The sequence below is a fragment of the Penicillium manginii genome (assembly GCF_028828005.1).
Source record: "Penicillium manginii strain IBT 31320 chromosome Unknown utg000001l:1.0-3466041.0:1.0-3467806.0, whole genome shotgun sequence".
Taxonomy (NCBI): domain Eukaryota; kingdom Fungi; phylum Ascomycota; class Eurotiomycetes; order Eurotiales; family Aspergillaceae; genus Penicillium; species Penicillium manginii.
Genome location: NW_026643102.1, coordinates 2,760,759 through 2,779,044, shown reverse-complemented (window position 1 = coordinate 2,779,044; position 18,286 = coordinate 2,760,759). Strand labels below are relative to the sequence as shown.

General features: G+C 48.4%; 8 protein-coding genes across 8 annotated transcripts; 3 read left to right on the top strand and 5 right to left on the bottom strand.

Moving 5' to 3' along the window:
- Positions 1-443: 443 nt before the first annotated feature.
- On the bottom strand, positions 444-1,463 carry gliT (thioredoxin reductase gliT; the record flags this gene model as incomplete). The annotated part of the gene is made up of 2 exons (XM_057097659.1): positions 444-1,008; positions 1,069-1,463. 2 exons carry the CDS (start codon positions 1,461-1,463, stop codon positions 444-446), a joined length of 960 nt encoding a protein of 319 aa, XP_056966152.1.
- A 1,807-nt stretch (positions 1,464-3,270) lies between these two features.
- N7533_001008 (MFS transporter) lies at positions 3,271-5,150 on the top strand (the record flags this gene model as incomplete). The annotated part of the gene is made up of 4 exons (XM_057097658.1): positions 3,271-3,606; positions 3,659-3,845; positions 3,901-4,397; positions 4,479-5,150. 4 exons carry the CDS (start codon positions 3,271-3,273, stop codon positions 5,148-5,150), a joined length of 1,692 nt encoding a protein of 563 aa, XP_056966151.1.
- A 176-nt stretch (positions 5,151-5,326) lies between these two features.
- Positions 5,327-6,537, bottom strand: N7533_001007 (RING finger domain protein; the record flags this gene model as incomplete). Its single annotated transcript, XM_057097657.1, has 2 exons — positions 5,327-6,261; positions 6,321-6,537. 2 exons carry the CDS (start codon positions 6,535-6,537, stop codon positions 5,327-5,329), a joined length of 1,152 nt encoding a protein of 383 aa, XP_056966150.1.
- Positions 6,538-6,845: 308 nt separating this feature from the next.
- On the top strand, positions 6,846-8,786 carry N7533_001006 (rRNA 2'-O-methyltransferase fibrillarin-like protein; the record flags this gene model as incomplete). The annotated part of the gene is made up of 5 exons (XM_057097656.1): positions 6,846-6,984; positions 7,052-7,099; positions 7,161-7,342; positions 7,398-7,666; positions 7,727-8,786. The coding sequence occupies 5 exons, from the start codon at positions 6,846-6,848 to the stop codon at positions 8,784-8,786; spliced, it is 1,698 nt and encodes a 565-aa protein (XP_056966149.1).
- A 649-nt stretch (positions 8,787-9,435) lies between these two features.
- Positions 9,436-11,184, bottom strand: sld2 (the record flags this gene model as incomplete). The annotated part of the gene is made up of 2 exons (XM_057097655.1): positions 9,436-10,958; positions 11,031-11,184. The coding sequence occupies 2 exons, from the start codon at positions 11,182-11,184 to the stop codon at positions 9,436-9,438; spliced, it is 1,677 nt and encodes a 558-aa protein (XP_056966148.1).
- Positions 11,185-12,032: 848 nt separating this feature from the next.
- N7533_001004 (Peptidase S12 Pab87-related C-terminal) lies at positions 12,033-13,616 on the top strand (the record flags this gene model as incomplete). Its single annotated transcript, XM_057097654.1, has 2 exons — positions 12,033-12,152; positions 12,204-13,616. 2 exons carry the CDS (start codon positions 12,033-12,035, stop codon positions 13,614-13,616), a joined length of 1,533 nt encoding a protein of 510 aa, XP_056966147.1.
- Positions 13,617-13,796: 180 nt separating this feature from the next.
- Positions 13,797-14,746, bottom strand: N7533_001003 (sucrase/ferredoxin-like domain-containing protein; the record flags this gene model as incomplete). Its single annotated transcript, XM_057097653.1, has 2 exons — positions 13,797-14,390; positions 14,459-14,746. 2 exons carry the CDS (start codon positions 14,744-14,746, stop codon positions 13,797-13,799), a joined length of 882 nt encoding a protein of 293 aa, XP_056966146.1.
- Positions 14,747-15,199: 453 nt separating this feature from the next.
- Positions 15,200-17,573, bottom strand: N7533_001002 (uncharacterized protein; the record flags this gene model as incomplete). Its single annotated transcript, XM_057097652.1, has 6 exons — positions 15,200-15,642; positions 15,698-15,715; positions 15,794-15,921; positions 15,985-16,392; positions 16,448-17,302; positions 17,353-17,573. The coding sequence occupies 6 exons, from the start codon at positions 17,571-17,573 to the stop codon at positions 15,200-15,202; spliced, it is 2,073 nt and encodes a 690-aa protein (XP_056966145.1).
- Positions 17,574-18,286: the final 713 nt, after the last annotated feature.

Here is an 18,286-nt window from a genome sequence, read left to right as displayed (position 1 = left end):
TATTCTAAGTTGGAAAGTTGGATCTGAAAGTTTGAAGAGAGAGAGAGAGAGACCTTTTACCGGATTCTTCGTTGTGAAAATATACTACCTAGATCTCTCGCTCCCTAATATTAGATCAGTAGCTCACATACACCTCTTACAACTACTATGAGTGAGCCCAAGAGCCCAAGGGAGTCCAGATTTCTAGACGAATCGAAAAGAATCACCAAAAGTACCCCTCTAAAGTTTTGTAAAACCTAGTAGTAGTTAACTCTCACGATCTAAAAAGTCAAAGTCCGAAGTAACGTTTCATATGGATTCATGAAAACGGCGGAAGTCAAGATTATACACCATTCCAGGTACAACTTGAATGTGAGTAATTGAAATACGCAGTCAGATGAAACTGGAACCCATCAGCTTACTACCTACTTCTGAGATAGCCGCCGTGACACAATGGCTGTTCCTTATAGCTGGTCCTTTTCATCCAGCTCCCTCTGCAACTGATCCACCAGCCCAACTGCAGCGAATGCTCCCATCTGCGCAGCCTGAACAACCGCTTGCATCGGTGTTCCTGCATCACCAGCAGCCACGCAACCAGGTAAGCTTGTCTCATTGAACGGCATAGATAGCTTGATACCCCCTGCCGGCATCATCTCCAGGCCTAGTTGGTCTGCAAATGGTGCACGCTGCTCCGCGCGGGGATGGCTCACAACAAATCCTTCTTTCTTCGAGGTTCCATCCTCAAAATGCAACACCACGAAAGGTGGCTCGTCCTTCGAACCGTCTTGATGTTCGAACTTGATGATCTTGCGATCGTCGTAGGCAATTTTATTGCTGTGGATTATGGCCTTTGCCGAGGTGATGAGCTCAGGATTTCCGTTGGTATAGATATTAACGTGGTTGGCGAGACGTTTGGCCATCCTAGCGACAAACACGAGTGACTCGGGAGATGAAAGAGCGCCTGTAGCGAGCGCACCGACGGAATTTGCGCCACGTTCTTCGTAGCCATGGCAGAAGAGACAGTGAAAGCTTCAAAGATCAGTATAAATCAAAGTCAAATGACATAGAAACTACGGTAGGAAAACTTACATGCTGCGACCCCAACACTCCGCGTACCCCTCTGCCTGGTCCTCGACTACATCTCGCACGCCTGTCCCTAGCGCTAGCTTGCGCCCCTGGTAGGTCTTTCCTTGATCATCTACCGCTTCAAACAAATCGGCGACTTTCCGAACCGTTTGGATTTTGGTAGACACAAAGTCAATAGTATCATATCGCTTTTGGAGGTCTTGCTTGGCCTTGGCGCGATAAATGGCTGGATTGACATGGTCAAAGCCGGGGACATTATGCATGTGAGTTGCTCGCTCGTTGCGGTAAATACCAGAGTCAAGCACCACGGAGGTATAGAGCTGTCGGGCAAGACCAGTGGCAATGGAGAGTCCTGCTGGACCACCTCCGATAATGAGAACGTCGTATGTTTTGAGCATGTTGTTTGTGATGTTTAATCGAAATTTGAGTTTGAATATCGATGGTGAATTCTTATACAATTCAGTGAATTTGATGTCCGAGATTGATCATATTTGGCTAGAACCAGGAAACAAATTGACCTTTTATAGCTTTGAAAAGATAAAATAATATGAGTACCTTAGCGACACACTCCTTACATTTAATAGCAAGTGGCTGCAATAGATGACTCTGATAGGTTCTCTGGGATTCCTCTCCTGGAAGCCTCGGAGAGTTAGGTTCGGGAAAGTCACCGAGTGACCTCCCGACTCCTTGTGAGTTAATTTGAGATCTAGAATGCCATGTAGGATTTGAGGCGCAATAGGGATCTAAAAGGGGGTCTTACTAACAGGAAACTGCATATTCTTTCATCTATTACGTTACCTCACATCCGCTGCCTCGAACCCCAAGCCCAGATTCATTTGTACTAACTAGTGAGTGAGTGCAGCCCCCACCAGTTTGAAATTGCGAGTTTGAGGATTCCTAGTCAAAGAATTACTTCTTGCTATTCTAACTTTCGATTATTAGGTTCCATGCTGACTCTGATCAACATGTGAGCTGCTCGCGGAGGGGCGCAATGACTTCTTCAGCACCCGATCGAACAGCCCCTTCCCCACACACCCTTTCTACTCTAAATCGGTCTTCGTCCCGATAAAGTGAATGTTTCCAAGTGCCTCTCAAATTGTAGATCCGTTAATGGAAGACAAGAGACCCAGCGGAGAAGCTGCACAAGGTCCACCAAGGAAGAAAGCTTCTTTACTCCATTCAGACTCCAGGACGTTAGCAGCCTTTGGGGATCTGAATATCCCCAGTCTCTCGCACAGCTTTCTGAACAGATAAGTAAAGCAGACCCCAGACGGTGGAATATATTTCCCACTGGGGTAGTTTACACCATGCGAGACCACAGCCGCCAACAACAAAGCAACTGATAGACCATCGGTCGTTTTCAGGAATACTCGTGTCCACAGAAAAAAGGATGGTTCCTGCGTCCTGTGCTTTAGTCTCCCCGGAGATCCCAGCAGTTCTCCATCATGGCCTTTAGAAAACAAGAATGATTTTGCTACAGTAGCCCAATTTTTTTTTTTGGCCAGGACGCTGTTTCTTTGCAGACAGTGGTGATGGGAATTGGATTTTGCTGTAAAGTGGCATCGTGACGGAAAGGATCGTTTTCTTTGCCTAAAACAATTTGTCGTTCGAGGTTCCAATTTCACAGAAAATACTATCTGCGGATTTCTTCATATTAATGACCGGAGTAGAAAGATGCAGTGATCTTGGCTTCAACTCCGCGGCCACACTTTTCGCGATCGTCTGCGTGCCTTTGCGATAATGAATCGTAAAGGTAGTAATTGCTTGATACATTTACTAGCTCGGATTGTAATTTCAAACTCATTTACTAATCACTAGCCACTACACTTTAGTAAAATGTGAAAAGCTTAAAAAATCCGTAGTGGTGACGCAATACTATAAACTCATCTTAGTCCCGGGTGGCACTTTATCTCGTAGTTCCGCTAAATATTATCAACACGCACCCGTAGCTCGTTATTTCCACATAAACACTCTGGTATGCTCAGTGATGGTGCTCAGCCTGTTAATGCCACGCTCTCGGATGTACGGCTTTACGGGCAAAGGATATCCGTGGACGCAGTGGCTCCAGACCTACCTGAGTTCACTCGTATATAACCTGTCTTAGAGCGAACGAAGAACATTTTCATCACTAGAATCGTATACTTTATTAATCTACTGACAGTAAAGTACCTGGCAACATCCAAGTCCAAGGTACCATCTGCTACCATGGAGACAATTCGAGATACAGCTTTCGGCAAGCTAGTGCGGCTCGGTAGTCGATACAGGTGGATGCAATATCCAGAAGAGCGTGATACTTCAGTATGGCCTGAGTATCTCAAGACAGAGCCGGAAGCAAAAGAAGAAGAGGAGGCTTCCACGCCGGTGACTGAGAACGAAAACCCCGAGGATCTGGAGACTTTCGGCCTCTACACAGTAATGTCTCAGTGCTCGAATCGATCAAGGCGCATGTCTACAGTATCAACTCTTGGTGGTGGAAGGAATAACTCTTTGCAAATCAATCAATCGTTGGTCATTAGCTGGTGCGGGCCTAACGATCCCGAGGTAAGCTTTCCGTTCCACGATGCACAGAAAATGGCGTACTGATATCAAACAGAACCCACAAAACTGGAGCAAAACAAAGAAGATGTTCGTCAGCAGCTTAATTTGGCTACTCACATTCGCGATTTATGTGGGTTCTGCTATCTACACGCCTGGTATTCCAGGCGTCGCCGAACAATTTGGCGTGAGCACTGTTGCCGCCACCCTCGGTCTGACCCTATTTGTGGCAGGCTACGGCGTAGGTATGTTTCTCAATCCCTATTCCAGAGCACATCTAGAAGTACTAATCTGAATTAGGACCCATGATTTGGTCACCACTTTCGGAAATCCCCATCATCGGCCGCAGCCCAACATACGTGCTAACCCTTTTCGTCTTCGTCTTCTTCAATTTTGGCGTCATATACGCAAAGAACTTTGGGATGTTTCTTGCATTCCGATTTCTCACAGGCTTCATTGGATCGCCAGCTTTAGCCACCGGTGCAGCCTCTATGGGCGATATGTGGAGCCCCAGGACGCGTGATTATATGATTGGAGTCTGGGGCATGTTCGCCATTTCCGCACCAGTCCTGGGTCCAATGCTAGGTGGCTTCGCCTCTTCAGCGAAGGGCTGGACGTGGACTATCTGGCAACTGCTGTGGGTTTCAGCCTTCACATTCGTTTTGTTATTCTTCTTTCTCCCGGAAACCTTCGCACCTAATATACTTGCTCGTCGGGCCCGGCGAGTACGTCGTATTACGGGAAATTCGCAGTATATGTCCGATTCTGAGATCGAGATTAAAGAAGTCAGACCGATGGTACGTACCCACTAAATAGTACCATTTTACCAGCCACATCGATACAATTGCTACGAGTAGGTAGCTAACCACTGATTCTAGGATGTTATTTTTGAATCCCTCGTGCGACCTTTTCAACTCTGCTTCCTTGAACCGATCGTCCTACTACTCAACCTCTACATATCGCTCATATACGGCATCCTGTACATCTGGTTCGAGGCTTTCCCAATAATCTTCGGAGAAATTCATGGCTTTAACCCGGGCGAAACCGGACTGGCATTCATGGGAATCCTAGTCTCAACCTGCTGCATAACCATCCCGGGCTACTTCTACTGGAAATATCGATACCAATCGCAACATTTCGATAAAAACGGGAACATCGCGCCGGAAATGCAAATGCCGCCAGCCTGTGTCGGTGCATTTGCCCTGCCAATTTCACTTTTCTGGTTTGGCTGGACAGGCAATTTCGAGAGCGTCCATTGGATTGTGCCGATCATTGCTTCTATGCTCTTCGCGGTGGGTGGCTGTCTGATTTTTAACTGCATCTTTTGTTATCTTGCACATGCTTATCCGAAATATGCGGCTTCTGTTCTTGCTGGCAATGATTTCATGCGATCATCGTTTGGAGCCGGGTTCCCGCTGTTTGCAACGGCCATGTTCCATAATTTGGGGGTTGGTTGGGCATGTACTCTGCTGGGGTGTTTGACGCTTGTCTTCGTGCCTTTCCCTTTTATTCTTTTGTGGAGGGGACGGAGGATTTCGGATGGCGAGTAAATATGCTCGCCATGATATTTGAGTTGATGTATGTGCTATGAGTAGTATGGCAATTTTGATAGGAGGAATGGTTGATTATGAATTTTGGCAACCATTTATCATAATTCGTTAGTTCTAACATATCATCGTTGGATAATCACCCGCATTTAGTCAGGGATTTATTAATCGAGAAAATTTCAGTTGCTCGGTCTGGGATGACGCCCTCGACGCCTAAATTGCACCTCGTTCTGGGTAGACGTAGATATTTCGGACCCGTCGGGTCTGGAGATGCGATCGAACAAGCTTCGATCTCGACCACGTACCGGAGACGCACTGCGTTCACGGGCCAGAGGTGGGTCGCGAGGCCGCCGACGTCCCCGGTAATTGGATTCTATTTCCTGGGACTCTCTATCTCGGGACTCTCTATCCCGAGAAGTCTGTGTTGATGTTGCATACTGGACATGGCGATCCCAATCTTCAAGTGAAGTATAAGGGCTTCGCAACCATGCCAGCATTTCATGGAGGAAAAGTCGGGCATTATCCCGGCCAATGAAGTCGCGCAGCAGCTCTTCTGCTTGTCCGGAGCTGCCCTTGATATCGATAGTTCGCAAGATAGCGATGACATACTCGAGCAGGAATTCGGCGTTATTTGCCCTGCGATCCTTTAGCCTCTGGTCTCCAGCGCGCGGCACGCGACCTTGGTCTTGTTGTTCGTCTTCAGGTCCGGGGGTCAAAAAGCTGAAGACTTGTAGTTCCCGGCGGATCCATTTCCGCGCCCGTGAGAGCAAGGCTTCGTCACGATTGAAATTTTGTGGTGTCACCTCACTATATTGAGAGAGACGATTCGATCCCACTCGTAGCGAGTATAAATTATTACGATAGACGTTGCGCCGGGCCGAGAGAGGATCGGCAGATATAGGTGGTCGCTGGTATAGATGGGAACGCGTTCCTCGCCGGCGTGATCGCGCATCTCCTATATCCAAACCACCCGCCAAGGCTCGGCGTTGTGTGAAACTCCAAGATGGAGTAGTATCGGGTTTAGCTTTGGGCTGTTCGCGGGTGGGTACATTGTAGATTTTCGGCCCGCGGGGAGCATTCAAGTCATATTTGACCGCAGTGAGGCCGGTTTTACCTGTTATTGTGGAATCAGCTCGGTGCTACTAGCTCAAGGTAAACCTGGGAGGTATTTACACAAAGGACAGGAAGGCTGCTGTTCCAGCCAGCTAAGCAGGCATAAGTAGTCGAAGTTCGAGTGATTGCATGGTATGGCGACACTAGGCTCCGTGATTGAATCCAGGCAGATGACACAGGGGTCCGGGTCGTTTGCTTCCCCATTCGCCCCCTCATCCGCTACTTCCTTCAAAGTTTTCTGCAAAACCTCATGTCGCACATCTGCCTCGTCTGCCATCGTCCACGTCCAGCCATGGGAATCTCAGCAGTAGTGAAGAAGCAACGTGAGCGGCGGCTCTCAAGACGCGATCGTCTTATCGCCCCGATATCACGTGCACAAACCATTTCACGTGGTGATAAGAGCCCGCAGCTTCCTTTCTTTGACGGAAATGTTCTTTGTCGCGAAGCTTTGCTGGAGTATACCTCCTCGACTTCTGTTTTCGCCTTATAAATGAGCTAATGAAATACAGCCGAACCCCTACCCTGTCACATATCCGGTCATCTGCCCGATTACCTACACAATCATCGACCCATTCACCTACGCAGATGCGGTCAGCCAAAGCTGTTGTCTCCGAACTTGCTCTTGCGCGCATCGGTCCCGCCGCGATGTCAACTGCACAGCGCCAAACAGCCTACACAACCACCTCGCTGAAGCGATGGTCGGTCGCTACAAAGACACTGCCAGGTGGGTACTTCTGTTGTATTTCGATGACCTTGGAAGCTATGAAGCTAATCATAATCACTATCCACAGCCGTATCTCAAATCCGTTCTATTCATGTTTATGATTTCGACAATACCCGTGAGCCTCGTCAATCTGCTACCGAATAAATCCAAATACTTATCAACCATCTCTCCAATAGTATTTCTAAGCCCTTTACCGAACCCGCAGCTCTGGAATGGGCAAACAATCGGCCTACTGCAGCACGAAGAAAGCTTTGCGAACGGCGGTTGGTGGCATGACCCCAATCTTCTGTCGGCTACCGGACAAGGAATAGACGTCGAGGAGCCAAAGGGATGGAAAGGATGGTGGAATGAGAATATCGTGCGATGATCGTGATTCTTTTATGCTCCGACGTGCAGTCACTAACAATCACCAGCTTCGTCTTGTCCAACTCAGCATGCAGCAAAAGGATGCACTCACGGTCCTATTGACTGGCAGAGGCGAGGATCGCTTTGCTGATATCGTCAAACGCATGGTTGCGAGCCAAAACCTGGAATTCGATATGATCGGCCTCAAGCCAGAAGTTGGTCCTAACGGACAAAAGTTCCCTTCGACTGCACACTTCAAACAGAAATTCCTCGAAGATCTTATTTTCACTTACGAACAGGCCGAGGACATTCGAGTGTATGAAGACCGCGTCAAACAGTATGTTATGGCTGGTCTCGAGAGTTTTTTATCTGAATTTAATTAATGTTGACCTCTTAGTGTGAAAATGTTCCGCGATTACTTCGAGGGCATGAATATGAGCTTGCAAACCGGACAAACTCCTTTTCCCAGAAAACCCATCAATGCTGAAGTCATCCAGGTATCCGAGGGCGTCACGTATCTGGACCCAACGGCAGAGATTGCCGAGGTGCAACGCATGATCAATTCTCATCATCTAGCGTTGGCCAATTCAGGCCCTAGAAAGATGAGGTCATCTTATGGTGGGTTCCGTATCAGGAAAACGGTGCTCTACACAGGATACTTGATCTCTAAAGAAGATCAAATGCGTTTGATCCAGGAAGTCCTGAGCCCAATCCTACCTCAGGGATTGGCCGACTCAAAGGACATAAAGTACACGGCTAACAACATCATGATTGCCCCCCGTCCCGCTTCCAAGCAGATATTAGACAGAATCGGCGGCGCCGGCAGGAAAGTAAAATGGCAGGTTACCGGCACCGCAAACTTCGAGAACAAAGTATGGGCCGCCCGAGTACAGCCTATTCCGGGAAATACCACAATTCATTCCGAGAACGCCGTGCCTCTCGTCGTTTTGGCCTGCCGCAAGCCTGCCCGCCCGGTGGATGCGAGCTTGATTCAAAATTGGCACCCCGTGCCAGCAGAGATGGCGGTGACTTTCCAGACAGAGATCGGAGAGAAGGAGGTCCTTTCTGTTGATGAGACCAATCAAGATGGAGATAGAATCAACCCATCAGGCAAAAACAACAAGAAACGCCCACGTCAGCAATATGAAGATGGCTTCTCCCATGCGCAGTCAAGTCATCACGCCAGCTATGACGGACCCGCACCTTCACATGGCTATAATTCCAAACAATACAATTATGACGATGGCCCTCGTCGGGGATCTCAGCGTGGCCGAGGCCGTGGTAACCCAAGAGGCCGAGGGAATAATGGCCGTGGTGGTCGTGGTCGTGGCCGGGGTGGTGGTAGTGGCACGGGCCCTTCAAACCCATACTACAAATCGTTGGACGACTCTTCTGGTGCGGCTGAGGGCGGGAATTCTGGTGGAAATCAAGTTGGAAGCTATCCCATGGACTACTAAAGCCTCTATCCAATATTTCAAGTTCTTATCAGATACCGCAGCTGTCACGTCATTCCTTCCATCCTTCCTTCATTAGCATAGCATCTAGCCTGAGTTGCCCGGCGTCCACGTGAGGCCAGGCATATCTCCTTTCGGGGAGAATATCATATCATCTTCAAGTTCTTTCGCACTTGTCTACTAGACAGTAGACTTCCGCTAGTAGGACCATCGGATGCCTACGGATTCTGGTACTGAGATGGTACTGGTACGTACTCATATACCTAACTGGTGGTAATACAGGGCATGCAGCACCTTTTATAAATAGGCAGGATACTAGTGGTAGGTTCAAGTTGTTCAGATAGCCCAAAGGTGGTGTTCCCGTAGAAGTGCCTTATCAATCAAGAGAATCTCTGTTCCCCTGTCTGGTAGTATCTTATCCAAGGGTTCAACAAATGCATTTGTTGCAATAGTTATTATATGCTTTACCTAAGTAGGTTATGAACTTGGAAACAATTACTAGTCCTCTGAAAGTAATATTACTAGTACTTCCAGTCCCGACAATGTAAAATTGAAGTTTGGAAGGAAAATCAACGATGCTATTGGTTTTGGGTATGAAGTAGTCGTTATATCATGAAAGCAGGAATACAGACACCCTTGGTCGTATCACCTTCTATCTGCGGCGGAAGCGGCCACCACCCCGAGATCCCCTGTTATGGATTTTCAATGACCGGTAGTTGGCATGGGTTTGAGGGTTGACCTTTCGTTCCTTGGGTTTCTTCTCTTCCGCTGCTGGAGCGGGTTTCACAGGCGCCGGCGCCGGTTCCTTAGGTGCTGGCTTGACCTTGGAAACCGCTTCTTTCAAGCGATCTGAAAAGCTCTTGGGTTTTGACACAGACTTCATCTCTTCGCCGTATTCAGGGTCTCCATCGGAATCTAGGTCGGGTTCCTCGTCTCCGGACTCGGGCTCGGACATGGTATGCAATGATGCGAGATCATCCTCATTGGCGTCCAAGACGTCTTGGGGAATTTCATCTGAATGAGCCTGTACTTGTGTCTCTGGGACAACGTCGGCAGCCAGCTCGTCGTCACTTTCTTCTTCCGGTTGAGGAGCGGCATTGCTTGCTTGCCGTGGTTTCGCTTGCCGAATGACTGGTCGCATGATCACTCGCCGAGTAGTTCGTTTCTGGCCCTTCTTCTTATAAGGTCGCTGCGCTTCTTGTGGAGGATGGGCCTCTGGGACTGGGTAACTAAAGCCGTCTGCGTCGCCCTCCATTTCGCGCATCAGCTCCCACTCATCATCCATTTGTTCCTCTTCTGCGTCCAGGCGTTCCTCCTCCATGTCTCGTAGGCCTTGGACAATTGTTGATAGACCCTTTCCATGGAATCGGCCTGGCTGTCTGGATTTGATGGGACTTAATCCAGACCCATCCTTATTTGACGGAGCAGGGTATCGTCCTGAATTCGAACGGCGCAAAAATGACGGGGTTGCTGAGTGGTTGGTCTCTGGGGAGTGCGTGTTAGACTTCTGATTCGCACTTGCTTGCGCTTCCTTCTCGTCGTCTGCCTCCACCATGGCCGCGTAGCGCAATGTCGTGGGTGTCGCGAATAGATTGGCAAGATAGAACTGCTTAGTGGTCGATGCCGGGGTTCTTGTGATTCGGGACGATTCCTCCTCTTCCTCTTCGGGGACCTCTTGGATAGAAGCGATTGTTTTTGGTTTAGATGGTGTTTGAAACCCGGCGGTGAGAGTGTCCTTCTGTCTATTCACAGAGGGAGTCGCATTGCTTCCACCCGACTCGGAAAGAAGGTCAAAGAGCCCAAGAGATTTGCCATCCCGCTGAGGTGTAGGTCCAATCGCAGCCTTGAGAGGTGACGGTGCTGGCATATTCTGAGCATGTACATGTGTACTCGGGCTAAAGAGCCTGCGGAAGGTAGATGGGGAGTCGTAGGGGTCTAGGTTGGAGGGATGGTTCGTCTTCTCGCTACGGGAATGGCGAGGGGTCGCAAAGAGACCCCTTGATGCTTTGCGGGGTGTCGTCGAATTGAAGGCCCCATCTGCCGGACCTGACGGCGACGCATGTCTTCGCTTCCTGGACTGCGATTCGGGCAGTTTTGCTTCTGCTTGCCTGTTTGCGTGCCGGTTGAGTTTGGCTTCGAGGTTCTTCAATTGGCCATATTCCTTGTATTTCTGGGCTTGAAGAAGATGGAAAAGAACAAAATCAGCTTATTGCAAAAGGAACCAGCAATGATTCAAGGTATACTTACCAATATGCGGGTTCTGCTTGATATCGTCGCGACCAGCTTTGCGCCCACCGTTGGCAGTGGCAAATTCTTTTTCCCAGACCTTTAATTCCTGTCGAACTGCGATAGCTTTCTCGGCAGCTTCTTCACGAGAGCAGAGAGCGTGGTGGTCTGCCATTATGCATTGAATTGGAATGGGTGTTGGAGAGGCAAACGGGGAAGGGAGCAACGCGGAACGCGAAACCACTCAACGCGGAGTCGCGTCGGCGCCGCTTGTACACTTCCACTTCTCCGCCCATCAGCTCAAGTTTAGCACAGACTCACTCATGTGTTTCCACTCGTGCCTGATCAACCACTAGAAACGTATATGCCTGACAAGGCTACCGATTTCGGTCGCTCGGATCCTTTATGGTGGCGGGCACTACTAAGTGGACACCCCCTTTGGCTATTTGAACACTCCATCCTGCCTATTTAGAAAAGGTGCTGTATGTGTATTACCACAAGCTACAGTAGGAAACCACAATTCTACATTCTCATCGCCGGGTACCTAACTGAGTATGTACCGGTGCTAACTATCTCAGTAACTAACTCATAATATACCTAGGCTAGGTAGGTACTGCTACCAGTAGCCCTAACTAACTATCCACTACACCACACCTTGTCGCCAAAAGTTGTATATAAACGACTACAATCTTTTACTTTGGACTGACCTCCCGTGGTACCTAGGTAATACACATAGAGCACCCTTCCAGGATAGGCAGGATGGGGTGCTCACATGGCCATAGGGGGTCCATTTATCAGTGGCCGTGGTGGCTTGCATCTTCCACCAATGATGCATCTCCACCTAAATGCATCCCAGGGCTGCGGCACCTTAATATAAGACCACCCCGGAGTCCCTAGTGACACTCAAAAGAACTTTTCTATATCTCTATATCTCTCTTGGGATATCAAACTGGAAATCTGCTGCTGATTTCATCGCACTGATCTTTCGTTGGATTCCATTTTGAATCGCAAATTATCGCCGAGATGCCCGAATCACCCTTTGATCCCGAGTTTGACGCTCTTGTCACCAAGCTGCTCGATGAATGGAAGGTCCCGGGCTTATCAATTGCTGTGGTTCACGGAGATGAAACGTATTCAAAGGTGGTGCATGATCCAAGATACTACTGCGAATTTATAGACCGCTGACCTCCACAGGCCTACGGAATTTCCGAATTGCCAGACAAAAGGATGGCTACCGACACTCTATTTCCAACCTGCAGCACGACTAAAGCGTTTACCGCTTTGGCCACTTCATTGGCCATTCAAGACAGCAAAGATACGGATAAACCAATTGACTGGGACACTCCAATATCTGCCATAATTCCAGAAGACTTTGTCCTTGCGGATGATTATGCGACGCAGCATACGACACTAGAAGATGCCCTCTCGCATCGTTCTGGTCTCCCAGATCACGGATGGATGTTCACGTTCACACCGAATGACATGGATTCAAAAACCCTCGTTCGGTCTCTCAGACACCTACCTTTGACCGACCCGCCCAGAACCACTTACCAGTATTCTAACCAAATGTACGCATCAGTGTCCTATGCCCTGGAGCACTTGACAGGTGAGCCATTAGGATCATTCATGAAAAAACGCATATGGGATCCTCTAGGCATGAGTGATACATACTTTTCCACTCAAGAGGTCAAGGACAACCCTTCGACGGCGAGAAGGCTCGTCCATGGATATACTTGGCTGGCCGATGGAGAAGGTGGCTACTACTATCATCTCCAAAAGGCACTGAGCTGGATGCCCAATAAAGGAGCAGGGGCCATGGTCAGCACGGTTCTCGACTACACTCATTGGTTGCGTGCATTGATAGAAAAGAGTGGACCACTAAAGGGTCAGGACTCTTTGATCAAACCCAGAATTATTCATTTCGCAACAGGCGACGTCAATCCGCCTTCCCCATACCACGGCTATGCCCTAGGATGGTACGTCGACAACTACCGCGGTGAGAACTTTTATTGGCATACCGGTGGATGGCCGGGGTTCAGTACCTATGTCGGCTTTCTCCCAGAGAGGAAGTTTGGCCTCGTTATTATGGGCAACTCGGACCCTGCAAGATTTGCTTGCTTTGAACTAGCTGTTTATTTGATGGATAGGCTCCTAGGCCCAGCAAGCCTGCATCATACAGAGCAGATGTCTGTCTGTCTGGCAAGGCAACGTGAAGTGGTGAACGAGATATTTCAGCCAAAAAAATTGGAAAATAGCAAGCAAGTGGTTTTTCCTAGTTTGCCCAATCCTCCGATTCCGCATTCGCTGCCATTGGAGAAGTACGCAGGGACATACAGGCATCTGGCAAATGCCTGGATCACGCTTGAGTGCAAGGATGGCCAATTGACTGCTGAAGCGTCTCATGGAACGCTGCCGTGTCAGCTAAGCTTTACACCTGCAAGCGGCGAGTTCTTCATAGGACATTCTAAAGTGCTGAATCTTGTTTCGTTACAGCCGTTCGCTGTGGAGTTTTACATTGAATCTACGGGAGTGGTCGCGAAAATCGGGATGCTTCTCGAACCAGCTATGAAAGGAGAAAAGATCTGGTTTGAGCGAAGCCCTTCGTGATGGAGTAGAATCCGATATGCTGGGGCTGTCTTTGACAGCGATGGAGATGTTCAAAATGAATGTTCCAAGATTGATTATCCAGAGGTATTTTATAAGTTACAAAAACATCTTGCTCACAAAAGCTGCCCAAAATTATGGCCTTGCTATGAAGATAGACTGTTGCAGATACTGCAACATCCATCACCAACTCGTAACCCCTTTTAAACGGTCAAAGCCACCTCTCAGTTGTGTATCGGGGTGAACCACCTTCCCTTGAAGAATAGTATATTTGATAATTCCCTCACAATGCTCCGGTCGTACACGCGCCAGCCAAATCATCTGTTGATCTTTCTTCCGGTACACAAGTACATTTGCAGAAAACTTGTGCCCGCCAACATGCGAGACGAAGAAGATTCCTGCACCGCCAGGACGAGAGTCATCTGCATCGCGATCTAATCCCAAAGGCCGAAGATGCCTCTCCAACTCGCGCTTGATTAATGGAGCCGTTATTCCACAGCGCGCGTCCCGTCTTCGGTGCGAGCAGAGCAAGATCACGTAGTCTAGCTCGCACGGTCGAGTTGTCATACCGTGATCTAGAGAGGCAACACCATTGCTACCGTTCTTCTCCTCTCTGGCATTATCGATATATTTATGGACGAGGCTGGGAACGTCGGCTTGAGAAACAGAGTCCACAAATGTGAAAGACGGTAGAATAAGCACCGACGTGCGTTCTTTTGATTGCTCGCCGGTTTTCTCGTCCGGGATGTGGAGATTCGACGCGGAGACCATAATTCGCTGGAAATGAATTAGTATAAATGAATTTGAACTGATCAAAGCCGGGCTAAGTAATTGGTCAATCTTACCCCGAGAGCCGATTCCGCCGAGGACTGATGGAACGCCTCCATTAAACTACCCTTCTCATGCTCGACCTTTTCCTTCCAATCGGATTGGCCCGTCGCAACGAGAACGTGTGCGTTGAACTCTTTGATGTGGCCGTAGAGGGGCCGCAAATTTTCCACCTTCACCTTGGAAGGAAAATGTGTTGTGCAGTCCGCGCAGTCCTTTAGACAATCGGCCCCATCTAGCGCTGGGTTCACCCGAGGAACGAAGTAGTCCGAAGACCGACCTAGCGAGAGGAGTGAGCGTAGCATTGTGGTGGAATCGATTTTGCGACGCTGTCGTAGGCTTTATGAACTATACGAAGTTTCACTGACGATCCTCTCGGAGGGTTTCAAAGTCGGTTTAAATGTCGCGGTCGGTCATGGTTGCCTGGATTGAGTATGGTATGTCCGAGCAAAAAATATCCCCGGCGGCGGTTAACCCCGAAGTCCGAGCTTATCGTAACAACCTTGGAAAGTTTGACACTTTTCATTCTCCACAATAAACGGCCCAGGAAAGCTGGGCTACTGTTTAAAGTTTATTGGTTTCGTGGCTAGTTGTTTCAATTACTGATTAATTCATGGATGCCCGATATCTGATAGATTCTCTACAGGTTAACGCTGCAGGGGGCAACCCGCAAATTTGGCCGGCAAACATCTAATTCGGAAAATTCTTTATACACTCATATCAGGAATATCGGATAGAAATCATGATGTCGAGGTCTCTCACTCATTGAAGTTCATATCGGTCTGGAAATTACTCCAATGATAATCCAATATTCCGAATTCAAAATTGTGTTCGAAAGGGAACTCATCATTGAATCGTTCCGAGGACGAAAAGTCGAATATACCATCCAGATTCAAAGGCTCGTTTCCATCCATTCGAGAAGAGAAAGCCGCATCCTCAACTGCAAGTTGATGTTTATCGACCAGATCCCGCGAACGAAGAAACCCCATACAAGCTCCCTTGTCGCTCATCTCATTGACTCGAGTCTCCATTGCTTTGAGGACATTCGCGACGCGATCGGCAGACTCGGCCTGTGCTCGGAAATGATGGATAACAGCAAGGCATCGATGCCAAGATTCGTCTATCGTCGATGGCTCAAAGGCTAGATCGTCACTCTTGTACAAACGCGCACAAAGAAGTACAATGGCACAAATGCAAGCATCTTTTCCTGAATGTTAGAATGATGTATAAGTATGAAAATGCAAAATAAGACTCACAATGAACCTCTCTCCAGCCTGCTTTATTAGGGAGGAGTATCAGATTTGTGTGCATATGATCTATTAGCTCATGAGTCGCAGTAATGCATAACGAACCGCACTTTGTGATACTGTGCTCCTCGAGTGTTTCCTCGCGCGCGATTGACTCTCGATCTGACCGAGTTCTTCGAGAAGCACTGTAAAGAAAAAGTGGTCGGAGGAGAAGAATCCGGATATAAAGAAGCCTATAGATGGTGAACTTGTCTGCTTTGTTTCACACGTAGGATGAACCTTGAAGTTATTATTACCTTGAGTGAAACACGTAACCTTGCCATTTCAACTGTCCATACAGGACGTTTTCCATGGGTTCTTTCAGGAATCCAGGCTTGAGATGGCACGGGAGTGTGAGAGACAGATCATCCAAAGAGGAACTCAGGGAGAGGACAGTATGAAGTCGCTCACGGGCCCACTGATGGGTTTGGCTTTCGTTTGTCGCGCAAGATTCGGAATCGTGTTGGTACAGCTGGGATAATGTGTGATTCATGATGTTGAAAAGGCGGACAGAGAGCACGAAAAAACCCATGAGAGACGGGAATTCTCTGGGTTGAGATTTCTCTAAATTTGTCCATAGATACTCATCATCAATCTCTAAGGGTAGTGGCACGTTGGAATTGCCATAAATCATTCCCGGGCGGTTGAATGTCAGAGATAGTAATCTACGGTGAGACGTCAATCCCCTGCTAGATTACAAATATCAAAGGAGAGACAAACCTATCGATTATGACACAAGAGTGCCATATTCTCCGTCGCATTTCTTGTTCGATCTGAGATTTCTGCTTCTGAACGCTGTGCTCGAGGTGGAGACCGAGAGTTTGCGCGCATCGGATAGCTAGCCCAACAACGTTCCAGCACCTGTTGGCGTACCGTGTGGATTGGAGATATATCCCAGTAAGTAGTAGAAGTTGGACATCTTCAATTGAGGGGCTATCCAGTGAGTCTGTCTGAAAGAGCCCCCTGGATCTCTGATAAAACATATCTGCCAAGCTTCCATCTGCGGTTTGCTGGCATCCATGAGCGAAGACGATGTTCACAATTGCTCTGAGGACAGCATTATTTGCGGGAAAGCTTTCTTCCCGTGCGTCAATCCTCGGCGTCCAAATATCCTCATAAAGTGACATGAAAGATGGTTTATGCCGAATGGGGAATATAGGATGTACAAAGGCCCAATATTGATGTATGAGGTGATCGGCTCTTTCGCGACTTGGAAGATCGAATACATCGGCAGTCTGGCCTTTTGGTGTTCCCTTCAACCCGGTTCCTTGAACAGAATCTGACTTGAAAGCCGAGTCCAAACACTCGGTATTCTCGGATATGCCCACTGCTCGTGCCATCGATTGCATAAATGCAGGAGCAGAGGACCCGCAGCAATGGCATCCGTTGCTCTCTTCAGGCGAAGGAACCATCGTCAAGGCATCGGTTTTTTGATTTGAAACTTCGCCAACGGAACATTCCCATTCCGTGGATAGTAATCGATCGTGCAATGGAGGTGAGTCGACTGATCGAGATCCAGGGTGACGGCCCGAGCGTTCGAGCTCTCGTACCCTCTTCTCCAGAAATGAAATATAGCTGTGAAAAGGTCAGACCCTGCAAAAGCGACCGAGGGGAGCAAGTCATACCTTTGGGTTCGCAATGTTGACGGCTCATATTGGCATCTACTTGTGAGTCCCTTCTTTTCGCACCTTGAACATGCAGGCATGTTTCCATCGCAACGCGATTTCACCTGGCGACACTCGTTACAAGCTAGTTTTGTTTTGCGGCGTTTTGCTAGCGAGAAGCTGTTGCCTGCGTGGCCCAAAACTGGCCCTTGCAATATCTGTTCACTTCCCATATGGGCCATCCTGATGTCGTGATATTGTGGAAGTGCCTAGGTGTGGCAATTGCGGGGAGACTGGAACGAATTAACAAGGTTTAGGGACCCAGTGGAGCCGCGGCCTTAAGGTGGCCTCGGAGGCGGGCCGAGGTGGCTGGGAGGCGGCGGAGGGTCAAGTTGGCGGCATTCGATGTTGTAGAGAGAGGATGAGAAGGTTGGTGATTAAGCAATAGTGGACAAAGCATCGGTTACAATTGGAAAAGTAGACCATCCTGGCATCGTAGCTCCGAATGGTCTAGGGGTCTTGGCCCTAGCCGTTTGGGGGGAAGAGTGGTTAGGTTGATTAATGAAACGCTGGTAGCTGCCTTGAACCACCTTTTTGCCATTTTTGTTGTTTGTCCAGGTCAGAAGATCGATTCCAGCACTCGACGTCTTCTTTTGTTTCTTTCTTTTGGCGCTCTTTGTTGGTTGTTGTTGCTTTCAGTGAATCGTGCCTTCCTTCCGTTTGCTGTCCCCACACTAGTATCAAGCGGTTAATCTACCTTAGGTATATACAGTGTCTTCAGTCTACTAGTATATGAAAGGCAGTACTAGCTCTATTTAGGTGGCCTTGTGTATTTGTTGAATTTTGTGATCTTCTGACAAACCTGTACTTTCAATCTTCCAGAGCGTTCAAGTGTGTGCCAGTATACTAATAGTATATCGAAACAGCTTACTGGGCAGGCTGCGGGGGAGCGTAT